Source organism: Ciconia boyciana, chromosome 3 (genome assembly GCF_034638445.1).
Source record: "Ciconia boyciana chromosome 3, ASM3463844v1, whole genome shotgun sequence".
Classification (NCBI taxonomy): Eukaryota; Metazoa; Chordata; class Aves; order Ciconiiformes; family Ciconiidae; genus Ciconia; species Ciconia boyciana.
In genome coordinates, this window is record NC_132936.1 from 39,403,440 (window position 1) to 39,429,000 (window position 25,561).

At 40.5% G+C, this 25,561-nt stretch overlaps 2 protein-coding genes across 4 annotated transcripts in view; one reads left to right on the forward strand and one right to left on the reverse strand.

The window, feature by feature from the left end:
- The first annotated feature begins 15 nt into the window (after window positions 1-15).
- Window positions 16-4,496, forward strand: RWDD2A (RWD domain containing 2A). Of its 3 annotated transcripts, XM_072855382.1 has the most exons (4): window positions 16-324; window positions 496-714; window positions 2,478-2,622; window positions 2,845-4,496. In XM_072855382.1, the coding sequence occupies exons 2-4, from the start codon at window positions 517-519 to the stop codon at window positions 3,153-3,155; spliced, it is 654 nt and encodes a 217-aa protein (XP_072711483.1). In that variant the 5' UTR covers window positions 16-324; window positions 496-516; the 3' UTR covers window positions 3,156-4,496. The 3 variants fall into 3 exon arrangements, with proteins under 3 accessions (XP_072711483.1, XP_072711481.1, XP_072711482.1); XM_072855380.1 differs by having other exon boundaries at window positions 2,478-4,496; XM_072855381.1 differs by having other exon boundaries at window positions 16-223; window positions 2,478-4,496.
- Window positions 4,497-7,036: 2,540 nt separating this feature from the next.
- The window catches only part of ME1 (malic enzyme 1), a 189,156-nt gene continuing 170,631 nt past the window's right edge, over window positions 7,037-25,561 (reverse strand). Inside the window, exons 10-14 of the mRNA XM_072855379.1 lie at window positions 23,191-23,296; window positions 19,919-20,061; window positions 17,146-17,319; window positions 9,857-9,955; window positions 7,037-7,650 (exon numbers count right to left, since the gene is read on the reverse strand). Of these exons, the coding sequence (XP_072711480.1) occupies window positions 7,492-7,650; window positions 9,857-9,955; window positions 17,146-17,319; window positions 19,919-20,061; window positions 23,191-23,296 (681 nt within the window). The 3' untranslated portion in view covers window positions 7,037-7,491. The remainder of the gene's footprint in view (window positions 7,651-9,856; window positions 9,956-17,145; window positions 17,320-19,918; window positions 20,062-23,190; window positions 23,297-25,561) is intronic.

The window sequence follows — 25,561 nt, forward strand, 5'->3', positions numbered from 1 at the left end:
ATGCGCGCCCCCTCCCGTCCGCCCGCCCGCTGCTCGCGCTGCGTCAGCTTAACGGGTGCGCTGCGGGATGACGGCGGCGGCGCTGGGTTGAGGGTTCCGCGCCGCTTCCTCGCCTCGGTGGCCGCCACCGGGGAGGCGGCACGAAAAGCCATATCGCCTCGCCTCGCCTCGCCTCGCCTCCGCTCCCCTCCGCTCCGCTCCGGTTGGAACCCGTGCGGGCCAGGTGAGGGTGCCGATGCGCATGCGCGGCGATGGCGGCGGCTGGTCGCTGTCCCACGGTGCAGCATCGCCTTCCCTTCTTCAGCTTAGCTGTGGAGTACGCCTGTAAGAGACTAACTTCTAAGCGTTTTGTACCCAGCCTTATTTAATGCAAATTCTGCCCTTAAAAAATAGTGGGGTTTCACGGCGGAGGCCGGCTTGTTCGGTTGTACGGATTAGTGCTAAGCCTCACTGTGTGTTAAACCCGGGGGTTTGACTCCAGGCCTCTCGTTCCAGGTGCGTGTGGAGGGCAGTGCAATGGCTGTCACAGTACAAGAATGCCTGGAGCTCCAGCTGCTGGAAGTGGAAATGCTCCTTTCAATGTTTCCCAAAAAAGGTGAAATAAATCTGGATGAGGATGCTGTGCCTGGCATGCAGCGCTACCTGAGAAACACTGATGGAGCTCTGCCCCCACAGCTCGAATATTCAATTGCTATTGATGTAGGGGAGGCAAAGGTGAGAACTTCCATGTAGATGTGTTCATGTGTGTTGTTTTCTTTACTCGTTGTGCAGATCCTGAAAAAAAGAGGAAAAAAAATCCCACCAAATTTCTGCTTGCTGTTTCAAAAGTCAAGAGTAACAAAAAAGTCTAAGTTTTTATTATTTATTTGAGTCTTAACTTCCTTTGGGCAAGAAAGGCTAACAGAATTGCAGATAGGAATAGACAACTGACATCAGTGGCACACACAGCATTCAGAAGAGCTTAGGTAGGGTTGTGTCCCCATGAGGGTTGTTAGTTTACTGGTTTACAAAGAGTTGTGTGTTACAAAGGCAGTGCTCCCCTCATGGGAATACATATGTTGGACTTTACATTATTCGAGCAAAACCACCCTATTATTTCTCTCTTCCACCCCTTGCCACGTTTACTAACATTCATTGATCTATATTTGAAATACAGTAATGTAAAAATAGTCCCAAATAGCAGATTACTATTAAGAAGAGTCACACCAATGCTAAAACAAAACCAGCCTATAAACTGCAATACAAAACCCCGAACTTGCAGTATAAAGAGTTCCAACAGTTTATTCTATTGAAGAAAATGTTACATATGACAACTAAGTGATGTAAATACTTGCACAGAGAACATAGCCATGAGTGTAGGTCTGAGTATATAATAATGCAATGATTGGAAACTGAAACCTAACAAACTCAACCTAGAGGTATATGCATTTTCCTAGGAGTAAGGATAATTAAATTTCAGAACAATTTACTGGGTAACGATGTGGCTTCATGATTATTTGGAAACTTATGTACAATTTATGAAAGAAATGCACCCTTTCACCAGCCTTCAGAGAGATGTTTAATGAACTGCGTAGGGAGGGCTTCTGCAGGAAGAATTCTTTTTCCATGGCAGATGATTGTCAAGGAGCTTGGAAAGGTATTTAGTCATTTCACAATTCACTTCTCTCTGCAGGACTAATAATTTGATTGTATACTGTAGTGAAAGTCCCCTAATAGTATACAAGATCCTCAAGCACTGGGACACATTAATCCTCTCCTGCTCTTGGACCACAGGCAGGGTTCAGTTTCCAAAGAACTGAAGTGCTTTATTTTAAGACACTGTAGGAATAATCAAGAGAAATTCAACAGCCCATGGTTTGTAGGAGATCAGGCAAGATAATCCTCAGGTTTCCTGGGCCTAAAATGCATGTAAATCTTTTTATTCCCTATAATCCTGAAAATGCTTCCTCTGTTAGGGTGACTACTTGCTTAAAATGATAATAATGCCTCTATATACAATATGTACAATCATAAATACTTTTTCTTATAACTCTTGGCCTTGTTTTCCTCGGGTAGATCCAGCAACTGGGCTGACTTCATTGATCAGATGTGCGTTTGGTAAGGGACAAGATTCTCAGAAGCCACTTGCCCCTTGACTCTTGACAGACTGGTAGTTTATCGCTGTAGCAACACTGAGCACGTACTGAGAGCATGCACTGGAAATATCCCTAGAGGGCAACTGTGTACCTTCTTTCAAGCCACGGCATCATTTTTGTAAACGGCAGAAACATTAGGTATGTTGGGAAAGTCCCAGCATGGTGTGACAAAAGAAAAGGAGCAGACAAAAGGAAAGCAGAAGAAGTAATTCCAGTCTTTAGGATGTCGCAATCTTAATTACATGTCCTCATTATCTGCCTTTGACAGGGAAGAAGAATCTAGCATGACTTTCAATAGCTGCAGAATTAATTTTCTTTTTGTGTGCGTGTTCTGTTTTTAAGGTAAAAGTGGAATTGCAGGTGTTGCTGCCTCATATGTATCCTCGTGTAGCTCCTCAGCTTTTTGCAAGATCAGATGCACTGCAGAGACAGCAACAGTTGCAGCTCAACACTGGTCTCGCTTCTCACATCAGCTCTTTAGATTCAGGTGAGCTGTGTATATATGAAGCTGTGCAATGGGTGAAAGAAAACAGCCTGCCTTACTTGGAAAACAGTAAGATCTCTTCTGAAAGTGCTTCCAAAGAAGTCGTAGTTAAAGAAACATTGCATCGCATGTGGATCTACAGCCATCATATATATAGGCAGGAATTGAGGAGAAAGATTTTTGACTGTGCAAAGAAGCTAAATCTGACTGGCTTCTGCCTAACAGGGAAACCGGGTGTGATCTGTGTGGAGGGACTCCGAGAAAACTGTGAAGAGTTTTGGCGTGCTATTAGGTATCCCAACTGGAAGCATATTTCATGCAAGCATGTAGAGAATTTAGAAACGGAAGGCAGCATTGATAATCTTCGCCTCTTTCGTGCTTTTGAAGACCTACAGTTTCAGGCACATGGTGATTATGGCCTGAGGAACGACTATCACATGGATCTTGGACAGTTCCTAGAATTCCTGCAACAGCATCAAAGTGGACATATTTTTCAGATTTTATTTGGTGTTGAAGGCAAACTTTCAGACAAATAAGAGAAACTGTATGAGGAGTTCTAATTCTGGACAGCAAGAGATGATGCTAACATTGAAATATTGTGCCTTATAGCTACTGTGAAAAGGGAAACTGTTTAACATAAGAACAGTTCAAGTAGTTAATCTTAGCTTCTGTTCTGAATTTTGAGAGGTCTTATTAAAACTCCTATTTTCTGAGACCCTAAAAGTGGCATTTGTCACTATGAGCCATGCCTCAAAGTGCTTGCAAGGTGATAACCATCCCACGCCATAGTATCCTGAATTACACACTTCTGTCTCCTCATCTATACTGTGCTGTGTGTTACTAAGCTGCGGTGCAGACCTGTAGTTAACTTCTATGTACAGTTGTGGGATACCAAAGTGGCTGCAGTCACAGATTAATGTGGTTTCCAATACAAAAGCACACCCAGCTCAAGGAAATCTCACCGCTACGTTCATGGATTAGTGCATGCGATGTCTTTTAACTGCTTCACGAAGCATCTGCTCTGTCTTCATTCAACTAATCCATGAAATGCAAAGGCTTGTGTCCCACCACAGGACCAAGTTTTGCTTTGAAATAAAGGTGGGGGGAGGGAAGAAGCCCACATGACCCATCCCATGTATACTTTAGGTAATGCCTGTATTGCCAATACCACCATTTTTGCAATCCTCTTCCTATAATCTCATTACAGTCTGGTTATGTTAATAGTAATTTTTCAGCTGTTCAACTCATAGCATTTTACATTTACATGGTTAGGCAAGGCACCTCGGAAATGAAAATGCGTAAAATGAGACAAAGTTTAGTGTTTCCTCCTTTTTTCCCCTACATTACATAAGGCAATACATGTAAAAAATATAAACATGAAAAAACTATATATATAGTTGGAAGGGCCGAGCTCCAAACGGCTGTACTGTCAGCCCCAAGAGACAAAATGGAACCCACTCCCACAAGGAGTGGGCCAGTGTCACTTCTCTTGGCTTGACAGATGTCTCAACTACTCCTGAGGCCAGAAGGAGAGAAGATTCCATAAGGGAATAATAAACAGGGGCACATACAGGGGATCAGGGCCAATAAACAGGGGCACAGGGGATCGGGGTCTTTTTTTTCTTTTTTCTACACTGAACACCCCCACTGGCAGGACCAACGCTGGATCCAGGACTGGTGACATTTCTACCTCAATCTCTTTCGCTCTTTATCTTTCTCTCCCCCTTTTCTCTCAGGGTTTGTTAACAAAAGGCCTACCTTACTTTCAGCAAAACCACACAGTTCAGGCAGATATAATTGTGCGATAACCAACAGTTACGGAATATTGTTCATATAGAAGTTTCTCGTTCTTAGTAAAGTTGATGTTTGTTTACGGACCTTGAGTGTTGTTTCACCTTAATCCACGCCGAGGGGATATGCAAATCTGAGTCATTCCCAAGTGGGGTTGAGAGGGATCTGACAGGCAGATGCTGACTCTGCTGTGTGGCTACGCTTATCGTCCTCATCACCCTTAGACATAAACCGTTGACCAAGTCTGATACTAAGACTGGATCCAGCCGCAGCTAGGCTCCTCTCTGAGAAAGAGTTTAGAAAGCAAGGGGGTCCTTTCTGAACCTCGTGACTCAACGGGAAGGCCATCTCTTTTCCCTTAGCCACACGCCAGGCTCACATCCTTAACATGACATTCAGCGTCACGATTTTACTCCCCTCCCCTCCACAGGTGGAACGTGACAATAGTATATACTTTACTAATCTTTTCTATGTCAAATTAGTACTCGGAGACAATTTTCCAGTAGCTTGTAACAGGAAATGGTATTAATGGCTCATTAGGCAGCATTTTCCTATGGGGAAGTGTACTGAGTGTGTATTTAGATAGTGAATTGCAATTCAGTCTTCCAATTTATAATGGATTATCATATTTAAATGTCATCAATATAATATCATAGAGTCATAGAATAGCTTGGGTTGGAAGGGACCTTATGTAGATGAAGAACGCTACTGAAAAGCCCCCAGTAGCTGTGCCTTAAAGAACCACCAGCTTACCGCCTTCCACTTTGCCACTGAGCACCATAATGTGAAAACTGGTACCGAGCAATAAAAGCAGACTTACTGTTGAACTGTAGAGGTTTGGCTGTTTGAATCTTAAAAACCGGGCTATTTCGACAACAGCTATTTAAAGACTGTGTTTCAGTATACTCAGCTGACGACTAAAAAAATAACATACTATTTTATTTCAAGTAAAACACGAGAAGGTGTTTTAATACTTCTTTCATAATAGCAATATATTGAAATACAGAGGATGGCAGTATTTCTGGTTGCTCAGAACGATGATTTACATACGTTCCTTCTCTGTGGTATGTATGATCACATGTGGTATGTATGATCATAACTTTGGCCAAAAGCACAGTAAGGCAAAAAATGTTTACAGGTTCCCATTATGCAATGAGGGAGAAAGTGCCTCTCCTCTTTGTGAATTCAGGACCTGCAGTCTGCAGCTGTGGCAGAGCTGAGGGGCTGGACAAATAAAATTCATTTTGGTTTTGCAGAGATACTTCCATAGCATGATACCAGAAAAAAAAATCTTCAAGTACACTTTGTTTCCAGAACTGTCCAGAAAGTATTAAATTTTTCTTGGAGTGGTAATTCTGTAACAACTAATAATTCTTTGGGGTTTTTTAGAACATTGATGTATAAGCAGCGATTCCACACGATCATGACTCAGAAACAATAAAACAATTCGCATTCAGTCCTGTTGGGAAGTTGCCGAATGATAAACTTGTTCCTTTAAAGTAGCAAAACAAACCGCTTTAGAAATAGGCCTTATCCATGAGATTTCAACCAGAAGGAAATGGGAAAGGCAGCACTGGCATAGGTCAGAAAGGCTGTGCAGGAGGATGGTCAAACAATTTTGAGGTAGAGCTGTCAAAAGCTTTATTCTGCACACAAGCTTTGTTCATTTTTTCTGAAGGAGGAAACTGCTGATAGTACAATCCAATCGTGTATCCTCCTAAGGAAAACCACAGACACATGACTTTTATTTCTGGAAATGCTAATTATGAATCCAGGATAATGCAGGTCATGAGCAGTGTCCCTGGATGCTTCCGGTGAGGTTTGCAGAGGGAGTCACTTTTTTGCAGAAGAATAAGGTTCACCGGCTGGTATCACTTTTGGTAACTGGTTGACAGATGAGAAAGGGTGAAAAAAAAGTAAGATCTCTGGAGTTGAAATTAGTGTGTAGGTGAACACACTCAGCATGCTGAATTATCAATAAAGTTGTGAAAACTATTTTAAAGACCACACTGAAGAAATTGAGCTAACCAGATCATTCAAATAGTAGTAAGTGAGAGAAATATTCAGTAAATATCAAAGAATTAATAAAATATGTTTGTTCCCCCCATAATGATATACTCTTTTCCCCATCATAATTATTAATCTAGTAGACCTCAGCTGGGTGATTTGGAAGTTTGTTACAAATAATAATACTTTATCATGTATGATGTGTGTTTAAAAATATATTGGCCTCAAATACTACAGGAATTCATTAGGTTTAATACATAAAAACCTACTACTAGCCAGATGACTGATGTTTGTAAGAAAATACTTACTCAAAAAGAAGCCCATTCATAACATTTTGATACTCTCTTTTTGTCAAGAACATGGAGTCCAAGCACTTCTGTGAACTTTAGGCCAAACAATTGCAGCATGTCAGAACAGCGTCGTCTTGCTGGAAATCGTTGATCATTTAAAGGACTTCAGCTTAGCTAAGTAATGTTAAAATATTCTAATCAGATGTGAACAAGAGGTTCTGCAGGTTCAGTTTTCATTAGAAAATCTTCATTACTCCACACAGGAGTGACCAATATAGCTTTTATTTGGAGGAAAATATTCTAAACTTACTGTTCTTTAAAGTGGATTTGGTTTTTTTATTATTATTTTCAAATAACAGCGTGACAATTCATGCAAATTACATTGTGACCTGTAATGGATTAACAGTCGTTGTATTTCTCAATTTTCCGTGGTACCATTTGTCTGCTTAAGTTCTCATTGACATTTGTGACAAAACTTTGAACTCAAGGTACAATCACTTACTTTGATAACGAAAAGATCTGTCAAACTATAGTGTAGGATACCTCAAGTAAAATAATAATTAAAAAACCCAAAAAACACAAATATATTTCTCAGATTAATTTTTATTTTCTCATGTATAATTAATATGATTTCTTAATCTGAGTTTCTAACCACATATTACAATTTAGAAAAAGTTTTCTGCACCTTAAAAAATTAGCTATTCTTAGGCTTCCTAGGCAGAAATGTTCTGAATATTTTAATGCTTTTAAACTGTTGCTAGCTTGTTCATTCTTCATTAAATATTTACAGTTTCACTTTCATGGCTTCTTCAGGCCAGGTATAGGAGTCAGCCACAAAGCTGTTATAATCGGTACTGTAAACCTGAGAGCGGATGAAGGCTTCTAGGTCCTTGGGCTGAGGATAGATGGAGGCAGTGTTATTCCTGTAGGCTTCTTCAGCGATCTGGAAAGATGCATTAAAATCCTAATTAGTGCTGATAAACTATTTGAGTACATTTAATAGGATTTAAAAGTAGGAATTAGTTCAAAATCAAGATAAGATTTCATCTTCTCCGGTGCTGACAGTCACCTCTATTCACACTGGATCCGGGCTCGTATACAGCGAATAAGACTAGGAACAGGATGATGTTGGCATTTAAGTGAGTCTGACTCATGCTACTTCTGAACAGGATTACATGTCTTTGCTGTTACAAGTACAGTGCTCCTCCTCGTCCAGTAATATCTTAGCTTTTATTGTGCAGCTGTGGATAAAATATTCCACAAACCTCAAGCACTGAGATACAATTTCTGCTTTTCCATCATCAGATTACCCTGGTTTACCATATTTTCCAAAGCACTGTAAGAAAAGTGTGATTTGTTCAAAGCTCCATGCTCCCTGCTTATTAGAGAACTTTATTATTTGTCATCGTTTGATAATATATTTCTTAAAGGTAAACTCGCGATAAAAAATTAGTCCTACGCAGTGCACAGGTTTAATTCTGGAGATGGTTGGGGGAAATATGAATGTTTGCTTGCTTTTTCCTCACCCAGACCATACCTAAGTGAATCAATTATGCATCACAAGTATAGCTGCCACCAAAATGAAGTTTAGGAGGGGTTGAAGCCCACTCAACACATCAAAGTAGCCTCTCATGTCTGAAGAACACCTACTTGAGAAATGTGTAACTTTAGACTGGACATTCATCTGTGAAACAAAAGAAGTTCGACAGACTGGTTTTATGCAGCAGCACTCTTTGGAAAGATCTGCTTCAAACTGTATTTGGCAAACAGACAAACGCGCCTACTTTGAATAAGAGGAAGACGGTCTCCTTCCTGCTCTCCTTAGCTCTCTCTTTAAAACATAAATGTTTTCGCTTGGTGAGCTGAGGCCCCAAATTACCATATTTAGACTTCCTTTCTAGGATTAATCTGAAACCCAACCTGATTTGACTGAGAAGCACTTCAGGTGTTTATGTAAGAGTTCATCTTCAGGTCTGTGTGCATCATTATCACGGTTGAATAAGGTCTGAATTTACCAGCCCACGTTTGGTATTCCAAAAAATTTTGAGAGTATTCCTGCCCTGGAAAAGGCAGAGGCCATCGCTAAACCTCTCAGGCTGTATGAGCCAGAATAGGTATTTGCAGGAATAAAGTTTCAGCAGAGATCAGGCAGAAATAAATGTTTGGTAACATTTTCCTTTTTTGTATTTTATATAACACGCACAAGTAGAGCAGGAATTTCTATCACTGTGTTTCTGCCAAACACACAGGCAGTTTGATTTCGCATGAGGAATCTAGGTAACATTTTGACATCTGCAGAACAGAGTTATTACTTGCCTAAGAAGACATGAACTGTGAGAAGGATTTCTTTTTTTTAAATATACAGAATGAGTGAAGCTAGGGGAACTGTTTCATGCATGAGGGCTCCTTGTTATTCTTTCAAAAGAATATGCAGTAAGTGGAATTATTCACAGTAAGGTGATGAAGAGAGAAAACAATAATTGGAGGAAAAAAGGTCACAGAAGACCAGCAAAATAACCTCCTAAAATGCTGAAAAAAAGACCCTAAAAAACAGAACAAGGGAAGAACTGGGATAAATACATTATTTGAAAGCTTCCTCTTCTTCTCCAGGGCAGCCAGATTTCTTGTGAAACTGCAGGTTTAGATCAATTACTGAAAATCTATCTGCATCAACTCTGTATTTGCCAGTGAAAATCAACCAACCAGGCAACCTCCGACCTAAACCTGAGCCACAAAGCCTTGTAGTTAGTTATCTGATGGGCCAGAGTAAGGATGGGAACAAAAGGGAATAGTGCCCGGACACAGGGTGACATTTACTCTCTTGACAGGCAACTGATAATCATGAAGGGCCAAAAGCCTTCAGCTGTGTAGCTTGCATGACTGTAAGCCTGGGGACCTGCTCCTAGCCGGTGGACAGTACAATTTGGGCTCTACAGACATAAACACTTGCTATAGTTCCATATCCTTCCTTCTTGTATTTGGATTAAATTTACATTTATGAATTTAAATTTAATTTTGAAACTGCTACTTGTCCAAGATTGATTGACATAAACCAACTTGTGTGAAGGTTTGTTAGTTGATCAAATCAAATGCTCAATTATGTAGAGAGCGTGGAAGAAAAGAAGCCACAAAAGACTGAAATGACTTACCCTCACAGCAATTTTCAGTGACACATGCTGAATAGTGACTAATGGAGGGTACAGACGACCTTCCTGTAAATTCTCCTCTGAAACTTGCTGAGCTATTACCTAGAAATAAAGCAGACATGTTTAACTTGAAATGCAGATGCAGCTGTAGCTTTATTAGACAGTGATCTAGTCTTAAGCAAAGAAATGGTTCCGCTTTGGCAAATCACTGCTTAATCCACCTAGGCAGTGTTTTTCATAACCAGCCTTATCATTAGGAATAGCTACACAAGAGCTAGAAATTTAGGTTGTAATGCCCTTTTCTCACTCAGACAGTAAGACTTATTCAAGTCTCAAATAAGTCCATGACACAAACAAACTAGCAAATAGTTCACCATGAGATATAAATTCCAGCCACAAATTGTAGTTGGGTCAAAGACTTCTAAAATCAAAGAAGCGCCTGTTATTCTGACAGTTGTCAAGTTATCCTGTGCAGAGAACAGAGCTGAAACCCGTAAGTGTAAAATGCTTTGAATAAAATTACTGGTGGCTGAGCAGGTTTGTTGTGTGTCCAGCTCACACATCTAGCCTGTATGAGATCATAAAAGTAAGTATGGTCAACTACAGAACAAAGTAAAATAAAGGTAAGATTATCCAGGGTCTTTTAAAGCCCTGCTGGTCACTGCAGTCAGATTTAGAAATAGAAAGTCGAATGCTAAATTCTGGCTTGCTGGGACAGAAAAAACAGTGCTGCTAGAAAAAGTCTGTCCACTCCTCTTGAAGGCTGCAGTGGGTCTGTCATCTCAACCGTACCAAGTAACTAAGGAAATTATTTTGCTCGTTGCTTGATTTTTCACCAGGCTGACAGGAGAAACAAGGAACAATACATAAGTTCTGGTGCACGTCTGAGAGGAGCATCTCCTCTATGGCCTGAATATTCTTGCCTGGTCTTCCTAGCAAGACTGGAAATGTTTTGTTGTCATCTCCAGCAATGAACAGATCAGGAAAGCATAGCAAGCTGGAGAAGTTGTTTTTTACTGTTTACTCATTGGCCACATGAAAAACCTTCTATTACCATGAGGTGTGAGGACATTCTCTGCAGAGTGAGGAGAGACACTGCTTGCGCTGTCTGCTTATGGGCTTACTTCATGAACTTCCTCTATTCCTGCAACAGATACCTTTTAAGAAGCAAAGGGTCCTGGGGCTGCCTTTGGGTCTAATGATATTTCTGCTATCATCAGCTAAAATTTGTTTGTCATTTGGGGATCTGAAATAGAAAATAGCCTTTCAGGGTGATCCAGATTGGGATTTGCTGAGCCTGAGGATCAGCTGATGCCACTTCGCTAACCTGTCTTCTGCTTTGTAATCTGTTCGGTGGACTTGAAGGTTTCATTTCTTTAACTGCCCACCTTTGTACCTTCTAGGGAGCTGCTAGTTAGAACCAAATCTAAGTATCTTCTAAGCAAACTAAACACAAAATTGATATATTAAAAATGGTCTGACTTTATGCAGTTTTTAATAGCTACCTTCACTAACATTCTCTACTACAATCTCAAAACAAATTATTAAAAAACATTAAGAGAGATTTGCATCAGCAGAACCCAAATTTCAAATTTCCCTATCTTGCTTTGGGACAGAAAGGAAATGACTCTGGGGAGGGGATGTGACTTGCCCTTTGAACAGCTGGGAACATGTAACAGTGACAAGGAAAGGAGGTTCTTTGTACAGTGCAAGCTCATACTTCTTAAATCTGTTACAGTTTATAAGCAGTTTCCATTTATATTTAGTACATTAGCTTTGCTCCCGGAGTGTATCCTTCCGTTTAGTTTCATCCAAAAGGAAACCAGTCCCCCTCTCCTCCCAAGACCATGCCACACTGTGGACCAAGGTGGAGTATGTAGGGACACCAGGGAGATGTGCTCCAGAAGACCATTCTAATGCAGAATAGAAGAGTCATGTAGAGGCATCCTCAGTGTTCCCATCAGGAGAAATGATACATTTTTGTGGAATTACAGCTTAGATAACAAAAGGTTAGAACCAAGTCACTGACTGATCCAGGAGTGCGGGGATACTACTGCGTGATGTGACCTGTAGGGGTACTCTGTGGATGGAAGGAAAACTCTGGTCTGGATAGCATCTGGTGGAGCCATGTATGACCCATCAAGGGGTTCTGAAAACACCAGGGAAGTCCAGGAAACACTGTGAAATGAAACTGATAATATGGCCCAAAGAGAAAGCAAGAAGTGCACTTTTGAGGGAACATACTAGGAAGATACTTGAAACAGAGCACAAACTGCTTCCTGCAGTTCCTGTTGCATGTGGGAAATAGGACCTCGTGTAGGTTGCTTGCAAACAACTAGGACTGCATCAGAAGGGATGCCTGGCTATCGTCAATTCACCCTTTCTGGCAGAAGCAGGTAAATAGTCTGAATTAAAGAGCAAACACTGTAGTAACTCCAGGTTCAAAGAGAAACAATGAGCATGCTGGTAGGTGTAGTAAGTTTTTCCATTCAGAGTGGAAATGCTAATAAGAGCAACAAGAGATTATACTCTTGTTGAGTATAATGAGTAAAGGAAAATTATTTGTTTACATTTTAATCTGATATTGAGAAATACAGCAGAGATAAAAACCCACCAGGGGGAGCTAAAACAGCATAAAATATAGTTTTTGCTTTGCGTAATAACAACTAGGTTATTTAAAAATGATACGCAGCCCTTTGATAAAACAAGATGTGCATCTGAATGTGTAAAGAGGAGCTTACAACATGAGATTTCTGCTGTTAACAGTTTAATGGGATTAAATCAATCTCTGCAGATAAATTAATCTCTGCAGGAAAGATGAAATCTGAAGAAATCAACAACAAGTTGCTATGAGTGTAATGCATCACTGAAAAAAAAAAAGGTTCAGGAGCAGAGTACTTCTGTTTTGTGATGGGGTTGATGGAAAGCAAGCCACAAAACATTTGGGCACTGCTCGAAGTGGGAGAGGTAGCAAGCTTAACTATATAGATGCCATGCTGTTCCTTCTGACATACTCCTGTAACAGCATTAAAAACTATGCAAAAACACAGAAATAAGCATTTCCAAAGAGAATGACACCTTATTCATGTGGTCTCTGAAAAATGTTCCCTGAGAACATCAGTTCAGTGGCAAGGGAAAAAATGATGAATCAACATTTGGAATTATTAAGAAAATAAGAGGCGACACAGAAAACGTAATTATACCAATGTATAAATCCACAATATAACACTGCTTTGAACAGTGTGCATTTTTGCTCCACCTACTTCAAACAAGAATAGGAAAGAATCATGAGGGGTATAAAGAATAACAAAGATTATCAAAAGGTTATTTTTTGTCCAAGGAGACAAAAAAATAATAAAATAGACTTGGGAGAAGAAAAGAGAAGACTGAAAGAAAACACAAAAGACGACTGAAGGTGAACATTTCTCATGGCACTATAGGGAACCCAAATCATCAGACAGCAGGAAATCATAAGAGGAGAATTTCTTTTTCCACACAACTCATAATTAAATTGTGACACTAATTGCCAAAAGATGTTCAGATGTATAAACACGTTTAAAAAGCCACTAGGCTCATTTATGAAAGAGAAATCCATACAGGGATAAAACTTCCAGTGCAGGAAGGCCATATAGTAAAGGCTGCCAGAAGCTGAGAAGCCATTTCAGCAGAAGGATCTCTCTGTATTTTTATTTTCCCCTTATTTATCCTCTTTTCCTCAGCTTCTGCTACTGATTACTTTCACAGGAAGATATTGAGCTGGCTGGATCTTAGGTCCAACCCAGTATGGCTATTTTCATATTTTAAATTTTAATTAAGTCAAGTTTTTAATAGAGAAATTAGCTAAGCCTTATTGCAGAACCTAAATGAAAGGCAGCCAAGACAGGACAAATGGCATAAAGCAAGTGGGGGCATCTTGGCTTCTGGAGGATGTATTCTCTATAATGAAAGGATTTAACAGGATTATTTCTGGAGTAACTTAACTGTAGGTCACACATGCCAAGAATATTTCATTAGTTCACAATTCTCTGTCCCTTTTGTTGTGTTCGGTAGGACTTAGAAGAATAGGTAATGTCCCTTGTCATCACAGAGCAATTGCCTGCAATTAAGAGGTATTAGAGCTTACAGTACCTTAGATTTATCATTCAAAATCAAAGTTACGTTCTATTTTACTTGGCATGAAGAAAAGAACACTGAAAGTAGAATTTGTTGTAATTACAACAGTGACTTTTATCAGATTTAATCGGAGAGGTGGCAAAGCCACAAGACAGGAGGTGCAGGCATGCAGCCTGGGCTGCTTATTTTTTATACTTTCTTTTTTCAGGTAAGCTACGGCTACAATCTGAGAAGGTCCCTCTGTCTAAAATGCATGGGTTTGGTGCTTTAAATTTTGCAGCATCTTGGGTGCTTCCATTTCAAATGAAGAATACTAACCACCATTCTAAAACCCACATGAAACTATTTTGCTTTTATCCTTCCATTAAAAAAGCCAAGAAAACAGAACAAAAAGCACTTTTGCTGCTGCTTTGTACTGTAATTTCAGCTAAGGGCCTACGCAGCCCTCCCGACCTTCACAGCCCTGACACCTCTTCTGGCAAAGACTCCTCTGAAATCCATCCATTGTCACCATGCCCAGTAACTGGCCGTAGCTCACCCAAGCCCCAGTCACACACTGCCTCTCACACAAGCAGGGAGACCAGATGTGACTGCTCTTAGCTCCAGCCCTAAGGCGAGTAGCTATCCATTGGTCTTGCCGCCAATAGAGACTTCCTACACAAGAAAAAAAAAAAACCCAAAACATTTTTACATGTCAAATTTCTCTAGGGATTTTACTAGAGGAAGGCAGTTATGTAGCAAAACCTTTACCAAAAAAGAAGAGTCAGGAGAGAACCTCTACCTCAAGAGAGAATTTAAAGGCTTCCTCGCAATTTCTGATAGCATTTTACTTCCCTGACTGTTACGTTGCTTTGTTCGGCTAAGTTTCTTTGTTCAGAACAGACTTTTTTCTGACTTAGTAGACTGCCACTTGAAACGTCATTCAATCCACATATGTGTCACCTTTTATCCATCAGCACTCTATATATAGGAACCATTTCACCCAAACCAAAATGAAGCAACTTCTAGAATTAAATAAGACAACTGTTTAACACAGCAGTTTAGACCAGCAAGCGAGGATCACCATATCCAACTGAAATTACAGGGAAGGATTTAAAGAGAGGATATAATTATCCAAAGACTTACGAGATGGATCATTGCCCTCCTGAGATGGTTAAAGCCAGTGGAGACAGTCTGGGCTTTTTACTAATTTTAAAGATGGAAATTGTGAATATCTTTCTTATAGAGGGCAAGCTGCTGGCAAACTTTTTTAAAGATGCCATAGCACACACCTTAAAAAAAAACCTTCAGAAATCCAGCACGGGCAGCGTGCAAGTGCTCACCCTTTAAGAAAGCTTCATATCACATACTGCTGGTCATAGGATCATGTTGCCTATCAGTTGCCTCCGAGTGATAGTAAAAGGCCATTTTCTTCCCTTTAATCCATGAAGAGGACACAAGGAGCAAGAATCCAGAATGCAATATCCCTTAGAGAAGCTGCAAGAGTTGAGTCAGGCATTCTCATTTCTGCTAATTGGGGCAACTTTTTTTTCTTCTCTTTTTTTTTTTTTTTTTTAAATTGTTCCATAATAGTTGCTAATTGCATTGCTTTGAGGCTTCCTCTGTGTGCTACCTACACTACCCATGTATTTCCAAGCATGCTTACACAGCTGCTTTGAAGATTAGGATGCTGCACTTTCATGAAGTTCTGTGGATTGTAATTTATATGAACTGGACTGGGTAGAAATTACCACTGAGGTGCATCTAGGTTAATTAGAGTTAACTTGGTAAACTGAGGCTAGCCTTCTTCTTTATTTCCATACTCTTTAAAAAAAACCAAAAAGCATCAGGCTTTTAATGACTTTGCATGGACATGGTCAGACCATCATGGACTGCTTGGGGCTCTAATCACTGTCTGTACTGAGTCTGGGCTCTCTCTGAGCAGGATGAGCTTGGAAGCACGTTCCTGGGAGCCGAGTAGCCAGGAGCTTGAGCATCACTGGAGATCACATCACTCAACAGAAGGAAGCTGAGTCCTGCGAGGCTCATTACGTTGCTCTTGGTGCCAGCCAACAGCAGAACCAACAGGGCAACGGAGGAGACAGAACTCCAGGACAGGGCAGGAATGGGGTGAGACAGAAAGGGTCAGAGGAAGGAGAGGTAAGGGTGCTATGATGCTATAGTGGATGAGGAGCAAAGATGCTGGACCCAGAAAAGCACAGAAAGTTACAATTTTCTTAAGTGAGAAACAGCTACAAAAAGATTGATTTATTGTTTTGTAAAAAAAAAAATTTAAAAAAATTGTGTGAAGCATTTGACTTCAACCACTTCTGGTACTTTATTTTGCTTCAATAAGGGATTCTAAAATAATAAAGGCCAGATTCTTCTCCCATACATATTGAAGATACAATCCTGTGCATTTATGATGTCCTACTGTAAGACAGTGCATGTCAGATTTTGAACAATCACTGGAAGTAGGTGGTGAATGACTCCTAGAACCAAAAGTCTTTCCTCTCTGTTCATCTCTTGCCCACTGAGTGGAGATAAAGGAGAAGAGAACACATGTTGGATAATGTCAGAACAAAGATCATAAAAAATTGCCTGAAGAAAGAAAAGAACCAATGCAGAAAAGGATAAGAAAGAAAATGGGAAGAATAACACAGCAATTGTGTCAAACTGTGCTGCAAGGAACCACAAGGCAATAGAGCACTTTCACCAGCTATTGACAAGGGAGGTCCACAAAAAATGATGCCAACAGCTCTACTCAAAAATAGCATAAAGCTAAAAAGCTAAAAGAAATTAAATAATTTTTGCAAGCAAAACACCCACAAAAGTCACCCCAAAGCTACCAACATCAAAATATAGTTCCTTTCAATCTAAAATCAAACATATGTGCATGTGTATGCAAACTGTACATATGTGCATTCACCTGTGATAATACAGTACTGAAGTCTTTCTCTTTTTTCCTTGCCAACAGAAGGTGAAGTTTATATCAGATGACCTTTGGACCAAGTATTAACTTTTTAAAAATAACTTGTTCAAATAGAATTTATAAAAAACAACAGACCTTGCAAATAAAGACCTTACACAGAAAGTACTATTTTTCCAATTTAAAAGATAATGTTTAACTATTTCTGTTTAATTCTTCATTATTATCAAGTTACTAAATAAAGGAATTTAAATAATTTTTAATACAATACCTCAGCAGTTGTGAGGAACACGTCCTCACCAATATGTTTCAGTCCACATGAAATAACACCAAGGGCAACTCCGGGGAACACATAGGAATTGTTACCCTGTCCAGGATAGAGAGTTTGTCCGCTTGGAAGAGTGACAGGATCAAAAGGACTTCCACTGGCAAAAATGCCACGTCCCTAAATTGTAACGAGAAAGCCAAAGAAAGCACGTTAGTTGCGAGGATGCCAGTGAAGTATTTCACACATCCCCTTAAATATCTACCACTGTGGAAGCTGGGTTACATCTATTTAATATCTCTTCTTAGAGGGTGTTAGAGCTACTTAACTGAGTATGTCTCAAGAGCATCAGGATGCTGATCCTAGAGATCACTGGCAATTCTCTGTGACTATCTGATGTCAGGAGTAACAGCTGCCTTATTCAGGTAAGAGCTATCAGCCCAATTTAGAGGAGGAGAAAGTGAAAGCCAGCACTCGTTATTCACTTTGTGCGCCCATGCCAGAAGAAGGGTACATGGGAAGAAGGGTACACAGGAAGAAGGTACACACCTGGAGCTGTAAAACTCCAGGTGGACAATACTGTCATGGTAACAACGGCTGATGCTGCTGGATTTTTTCCCAACAGCAGATCATCCACAAAAATGACACTAAGGCCACTAAATGTCGGACTCTTGTATGTGGCAACTTCTGAGGAGTGGTGGGGACAGGCAGAGCTCTCTGTTCCTCCCAATCTCCCCTCTTCACGCCCCTGGCACCCACTCCACAGCTCAACAGAATGACAGAGGTGCAAGCTCTGTCCCAGGAAGGTCATCCCATGGTGCAACCTATAGCACAAGTTGGTGATGGGACCTCCTCTCCTGGGACCTTGTGGCTCCCCTCATTGTAACATACCGAGCAGGGTGAGGGCACCAACTCAGGCACCACCGTGTGATCACCCAATACGGATAAACCACTAGGATGCTTCCCAGCAGATTTTTGGGTAGTGCCAAGCAGTACTGTTGCCACCAGGGCCCAGGCACCATGCACAGACTGGTCCCAGCAGGCAGTGTGGAAGAGCCAGCCAGTTTTGGGGAATTAGAGAATTTAGCTGTACAGATACAAGTTACACTGTATCACTTGTCCTGAGGACAAGAGAACTGGCTCTAACTCATTTTATGTTGTAGTTCACATGGGACCTCTAAATCTCTTCCCAGGACCCAAACACAGGCGTAGCTCCACGTGGGGACACAGCACGCATCAGGCAGCTGCGGGGAGGAACAGAACCCTGTGGGGTGGCCCAGATGTGGCGACAGGGCTCATGTTGCCAACGGCTTAACATTAGCTAAGAGGACTATTAGGCCTGGTGTCATTCAGTAGCATGCACGTTCAGAGCTGTGATACCACTGGAGTACCAAGAGCTGGGCTGTAAGGGAGCTGCAAGCCTGGCGGAGGTTCCCCTGGGATGAGGAACACCCTGATGGGAGCGATGCCGGCACCACCGAGTGCTGTTCGAGGGTGGCAGAAGAGGCACCTCAGAGGTGACTCACCTGCAGCACTACTATCCAGGTTCTCCCCAGATCATTCCTGATGCACAGGGAGAGAGAAGTAATTTCTACATCAGGCAATGAGGTTTTGGACTAATGAGGGGAGTGACATTGCACAGGCTCTACATCCACAGCCCAAAGGCTCCGGCTCTTGCCTTGCTGGGGAGGGAGCACACTCAAATTAAAGCAGTAAATTTAGGTGGGGAAGAAAAGCCAGGCTTTATTTATGCTAGCATTGCTGAAGTGATAAATGTCACTGTTAAATGCTTCAGAGGCGCTTTGTATCAGAAATATCTATGCCTATTTTAGAGAACTGGAAACGTGCATTTTAAAATATCCCACTGTTGCTATTCAGCTCTTCAGAAGAATATTCTGTTTGCTTTGGTGTCATGCAGTATTATCATGGCCAGCTTATTATACGTTTTGGTGACAGATCAAATACTTCAGTGTGTCTTTTGCTCTGCCTACCAGATGTCATTACCCACTGTAACCAACCCTTCACGTAGGCCGCTTCCCTGGCGCTTGCATTGCACTGTAATTGTGTACTGTGCACTGGGGAACGGGCATGCTAAATTTGTCTTTTAAACACTGTGCAACTGTCATTCACACTGCCCTGTATTTGACAAGAAATCCAAACACAATCCACTGTGAAACACATACAGTCAAGTACTCATACATTTCAAATTCTAGACTGAATTACAGGATGACGTGTTTATTAGCACTTCTATAATACAATAATAAATAAGTAAGCACAGTTCTCTTAATTTTCACCTATGTTTCCGTAATAGAAATCTTTGTAAAAGGAGTCAATTACCGCAGTTCTTAATAAAGGATTATTTTAAAGATTCTATTTCCTGTATTGAAGTATTTTCTTACCCCAAAGAGTATTTACAAAATCTCAAATGCAAAGCATGCCCCTGTGTGTATATATTACACAAAGTGGTACAGTTCAAAAACAGGCATAAGGCTTTAATAATTGATGGTTACTGATGCTTTGGTTATAATAAAGACTATGAGTCTTGCCTGATGCTAGTAAAAGCTATTACGTATTTTTATGAGGGTGCAAGCATGTATTGACTTCAGTGAAATTGTCTTGATAAAATCTGAAAAACCTGTTACTTAATTTAACTCATTTTACCTACATACAGAGACATGAGTAGTACTTGCTACTCCACCCTCTGTCTTCCTCCCATTTTAAATTTGATTTCAGATTTCCTTTCAGTATGTATACAGGAGAGATGCTAAACTTTGGTTACCTCTGTATATTTGTAGCACTGCTCAGCAGTGCATTCTGCTTTGCTGGTAGGATTGCTGAGAGCAAAAATAATAGGACGTTTGTTTAAAGCAGCCATATCCTGAAGAATTTGTTTAGTAAAAGCACCACCAATTGCAGCAACTCCTAAAGAAGAAAAACACACACATAACAAGCAGACAAATGCAATCAGTTCAAGGTAAGACACGCATGTTACTTTTAAAAGAACAGAGCCCCTTTTACTGCATACCTCCCTCTTTAAAATGGAGTTCAACCTTTTTCCTAACATGTGGTTAAAATAAAGTTTTGTATAAAAGATTTTGCAACAGTGAAACTTCAGTATTATCCCTAACATAAAGCAGAACCTATTCACCCCTGTACAGTCTGGTGAATTTCTCCACTTTTCTCAGGCCCTTTACATAAAACAGAAGTGTATCACCTAACCTGCAGGTAAGTCCAATAAGGAGTAGAAAGGTACAACTCTATCTCCTAAAGTCTTGGACTGGACTATCCAGCAACAGACTGGATAGTTTCTCCCAAATCCAGTGTGTCAGATTTCAATTTTTTTCTGACATGATGAGTAAAGTCTCTACAGCTGATCATTCTGCCATCTCCAGCCTCAGCTGATGAATAATCCCAATTTTGAGTTTAAGGCTTCCCTGACAGCAACAATTTTTTTTAATACATCCCCTTCCATCCCACCAGAGATGCTTTTCTATTCTCTATACTGTACTCACAACCAAAAAGGGGGGTGTGTGATGTTTTTGAGATGCCAGTACACCTCTATTTCTGCCTAACCTACAAGAGTTGGGAATCCAAGGATAAGGTCCTTGCTCTCCCCGCCTTCACTGAAAAACAGATAAATAGACCTTGGAGTAAACCTAAGGATCTTTATGTCCAGGGAGGCCCCTATCACTTGGCTTGTAGAGAAGGTACAAGCTCTTGCTCAGAGCCCCCAGTGCCTGGCTCCCTGCTCTGCTTTCCACACAGCATCTGAGTTTCATCAGCAGGAAAAAAGCTGTTGTTCCCTCTCTTGGGGGAGTAGGAACAGATTCAAACCCGGGCCAGGAGAGGGTCTCTCTTGGGTCAGTACTCTAACCTCTTGTCACTCACGCACAAATGAGCATCCCAACGTTGCCCACTCTAAAAGGACAGCTTGGTGTCTGCCCAAGGAGAGCACAAGGCACTTGGAGGGAGGTGAAAGGGGTCCTCACCTCACAGAGCTGGCTAGATCATACACGCTCCAGGACTAACATTTCTTAAAGGTCTCTCAGAGTACTTTCTGACTGCTTCTAGAAGCATGGTATCATCTTACAGAGACATCTTCAAGCACAGCCTATGCCCTCAATAGGGAGAGGTGGGTGCCCCACTGAAATTCCCTAAATTGTTTTAAATGCAGCTTTCCCAAGAGGTCTACTGAAAGCCCAAGCACCCTACGACAGGCTCTTTAGGCGCTGTTTAGGTGCTTAATGTGGGCCCAATAATGTCTAAGACCCATTTGGTTTTGTGTCTGGCCAAATGTCCTTTATTCTGATCCCCTGGTAACAAAAGAGGCAACTCCTCAATTGATGCAAATCGTTGACTTCTCTCAAACTTTAAACATCTCTTGCTCAAACATTTCTGTCACGTACTACTATTTTTTGCAAACCTGAGCTCTCTCTACTTCACCTTCTATGAATGGACACGGATGCTTGGATGCAAAAGCTGTGTTAGACCAGCTGGGCCACTGTAGGTTTGATGAACAGTTATGGCAGTCATGATTTTGATCCTCTTGTGTAAGAGCTTGTTATACACCTTAGCTTCTGGTTAAGTCTGCAGCTGCCAAATGTTTAATGTCTTCTAAAACTGCTTCTGGACAGCCGATAGCAAGAATGACAACTCTCTTCAGATATAAAGTTAAAACAAAATGCCCTGAACAATCTCACTATTTCTTTTTTGTTTTTCGTTTATAAAATTGCAATTTCTTGTATTTGGTCAAACTAAACTAAGGCTTTTCCTTGAGCCATCACAGGCGATGAAATGTATATAAGGATTCACTGAGACAGAGTTAAGTAAAACACTGGGAGAAGGAGTATCAACATATTTCCCCGTGACTCCTGCTGCCCAGGGGAAGATACTAAATGACTAGTCCTCCAAACCAAAAAAAACTCCAATATTAATTTTCATTGCTGTTTCTGTTGGAAGAGCCTTCATTACACAGTATGGATGGAGGGAATAGTTTTCCCTCACAGTATGAGGGAAAGCACTGCATAGATTTATAAATAAAAATGACACACAGTAAACATCCATATTTCATGACAGCAAACATTCCCTGAGCATCCACACACCTTTATCTAGATAAGTATCACAGATAATTCAATCTAGTTTTCTATTCTACTAGCTTTTTCAGCCTTGTATTCTACTAAATAAATTCTCAAGACTACTTGGTCTCTGTCTTGGGAGTCATATCTTTATGGAGCATAGAAAAAGATAAGCTTTATTTACCTCATTCAAGATAAGCTTTATTTACCTCATTCATGATCATTGTCAAAAGCAGATTTTACTGAATAAGGACCATGTGGTCTAGGCATAGTTGAAAAGGCAGCTCTTAAAATGCAGGATAATTTTCACTGTGGCATTTCAGATTTTCCAGCATCTGATGAATAATTTTACTAGCCAGATAGATGAATTTTCAAGTCTTACATATTAAAAAAATGATTTAAGAGTACTTGCAGTTCATTCCTGAAACTGTCACTGAAATACAATAACCAAACTGCAGAGAGCTGAACAATCCTTTACTGAGATGCCAAATCCTGCAGCTTTTATAAAAGAAAAAGTCTTTGTAAAATCTGTGTTTTGGTCTGCACAAAGGACTGGTGCCTAAGGACCTAAATATGAGGGAAAAGAAGATTCAGCTACAGCATGCTCATATTTGCACAGCTTTACATGTGCTTAGCTCAGTTTTCTCAGTCTAAGTTTGGGGTTATTTGTATTACACCATCCACATTAAATCAGAAGTAATTTAGGAAGGTGATCAGGTTCTCCATCAGATGTTTAAACCAACTCAGATTATTCCCCCTGTAAAATGGATGGCTTGGAGTGAAAGCAGTGTTACATGCTTGGATAGTTACTGTTTGTTCAGTTGCTTAATAGAGTCCATTATGCACCTAGTGTTTTCTAAAAACACACAAAGGTAAACTCTGTTCAGAGGAACTTGATCTTGTCTTCAGACAAAGCCACATCCCCATTTTTTTCCAACAAAGAATAAGGTCATTGCTTTAAAGTAAAAGAAATTACCTATTAGCACAGATGGTTTTATATCTTTAACAATATCTTCTAGATTTTTCATTTCACCATGTTCGTGGGCAAAACGTTGTTTCTCAGGTGTTAATGAGGCACGCCCCTGAGTAAGGAAAAAAAGAAAAATATATTTATTATAAGTTTAACGGAACCTAATATCCTGGGATAATCAGTTTACAAAGTATCTGGTTTAACATGTCCTATTTTCATTTCTACTTTTGCATCTATCACCAAATACCATATCAGACAAAGTTACACTGTGTACAGCTAACACGCTTAGGATAATTTAGGACTAATCTATTTCTCTAAGCAGTAGGTAAATTAAATTCAATATTTTTACTTTAAATTCATAACAGCTATAGAACACCACTGTATTAACAATTATATGAAAGCATCATTAATGTCTTCTTTGAAGCATTCTTAAAGCTGTTTTACCTGTTAACGCTTGGTCAAACGCTTGAAGTTACTAATGGTAGAGCATAAATATATTTATATAGCAAACAGTACGGATGGGCCAGGGCGGGGGGGGATTCGTAACTTAGCAAAACAAAAATAGTTTCTCCCAGCTTTTCCAGCTTTGCTCTTGTCTGAAAGTATAGAGACTATATGGGGGGGGAGTATGTAGACTATAGGGGAGCTTATATGTTGCTCCACATTTTTCATATTTAAGTCATTCATTCTTAAGGATGGAATAAAAATAATTCTAACCAGATGTCTGGTGCACTGTTTTTGCATTAACAAAATTGACTCAGCTGTGAAACAACTTTTGTCCTGATCTATACCAGCAATTTCCACCCATCGATGCCCAACAAGGTTTCCAAATGGAATGTGATAGATGCAGGAAAAAGGGCTATAGAGTAGCATTGACATTGACTGGGCTGCAAACAGGATTTGAGCTCAGTGCAAGTAACTTGGACTGTGGGGCAAGAAGGGGCCAGAATTTGTGAAAATCATGTTAGTTGTCTAAAAACGTGGACCTCTGTCTATACACAGGCATCTGAAAATTTCAGCAGAAGAGTTTAAAATGCATACACCTCCACCCCTTGTTTTATTCTCGTGCCTGCAGAAAACATCACTGCAAAGGCACTTTTCAAACACAAATCTAGAAGACGGTGCCAGCCCCTCAAACATCTTACAGTTCAGACAGCAAGAAGCAGATTATACAGATATATAGGGAAGTGCACGAGGAAAATGGAACGCTAAATGTAATTTTGACCAAATAGCCACAACAGATATGTATCGTCTCCCCAGCCACATCTTTTCCAACTGATAAGATGAAAGTTTCCTTAATCTTAGCAAATTAATTAAGACTATACTGAAGTATTGGAGCAGAATTCATTCCATGATTCCACCGAATTCTATGAATTTGACAATTTTGGCTCAATTTAGGGCTTCATGTACTATCAGATTCAAGCCGGGATTAGTTTTTTAATGGCATTTTTGCTTAATTTTAACAAAAACAGGAAATCCGATGCTACATTTCAGACCACGATCCTGTGATGTGGCAACATGTGGGTGTGCCAGTCCCATCACCAAAGCTCCTCTGCTGGTCCTTGGATGGCCACCGCAAGAGCTGGTAGACAGGAGGGAAGGCCATTTTTCATTTCCAGCTGCATTTCCAGCTGCAAGAAAAGCATTTCCATCCTGAGGGTACCGCTGGAAGCCGCGGAAGGCTGTTATGTGGTCAGAGCTGACTGAGCTGGTCTGCCTCACAGGACGCCAGCTTCTCTTGGCTCACCCATGATTACAAGGAATTTCCAGAGATTTCTCCTCTTCTACAGTTTTTTTTACATGACCAAAATACAGAGTTTTTAAATTAAGAGGGTTATGTCTGGATGTGCTTATACGGGTCTTAAGTGTTCTCCTAGAGCAATTAGCACGGAAATACTGCGATACAGGCACCTGGTTTCCTTTGGGGGTAAAATGTGAAATTCTCAGCCTCGAGAGAATGCCGCAATATTAACAATTTTTGGCATATTCACGCTCAAATCGTTCCACCATCAGTACACTTCTTGAACTCTGCCATTTCCCAGCACCCCAGCAGATGTCCCCACAGTCTACACACACAGTTTAGATGCATCTCATTTTAAAGCAGGAATTTTCCTTAACATTTTCAGGGGAAAAACATGAAGTTTTCTTTTTAGTCACCAAAGAAAAAAATGCATTTATGACTTCCAGGGCAAAAGCTTGTTGCTAGGAATAACTCAAAATACTATAATAAAAGCCAGTTTTCATTCTAATCGGCTGGTTGGTTGCAATCGAAATGCTTGTTGGAGCCTGACTTGGAGGCAGGGTTCCTGGGGGGCCAGGAATGGGTGCCATGGGTGACCATCCGATCCCATGCTGCTTCTTCAGTTGGTTCCTTAAT

What these genes read in the sequence shown, in the direction of transcription:
- RWDD2A (XM_072855380.1), top strand. Translation starts at nt 517, where the DNA reads ATGGCTGTCACAGTACAAGAATGCCTGGAGCTCCAGCTGCTGGAAGTG. An exon ending in TTGATGTAGGGGAGGCAAAG is followed by an intron (nt 715 to 2,477) that starts GTGAGAACTTCC and finishes TCTGTTTTTAAG; the next exon opens with GTAAAAGTGGAATTGCAGGT.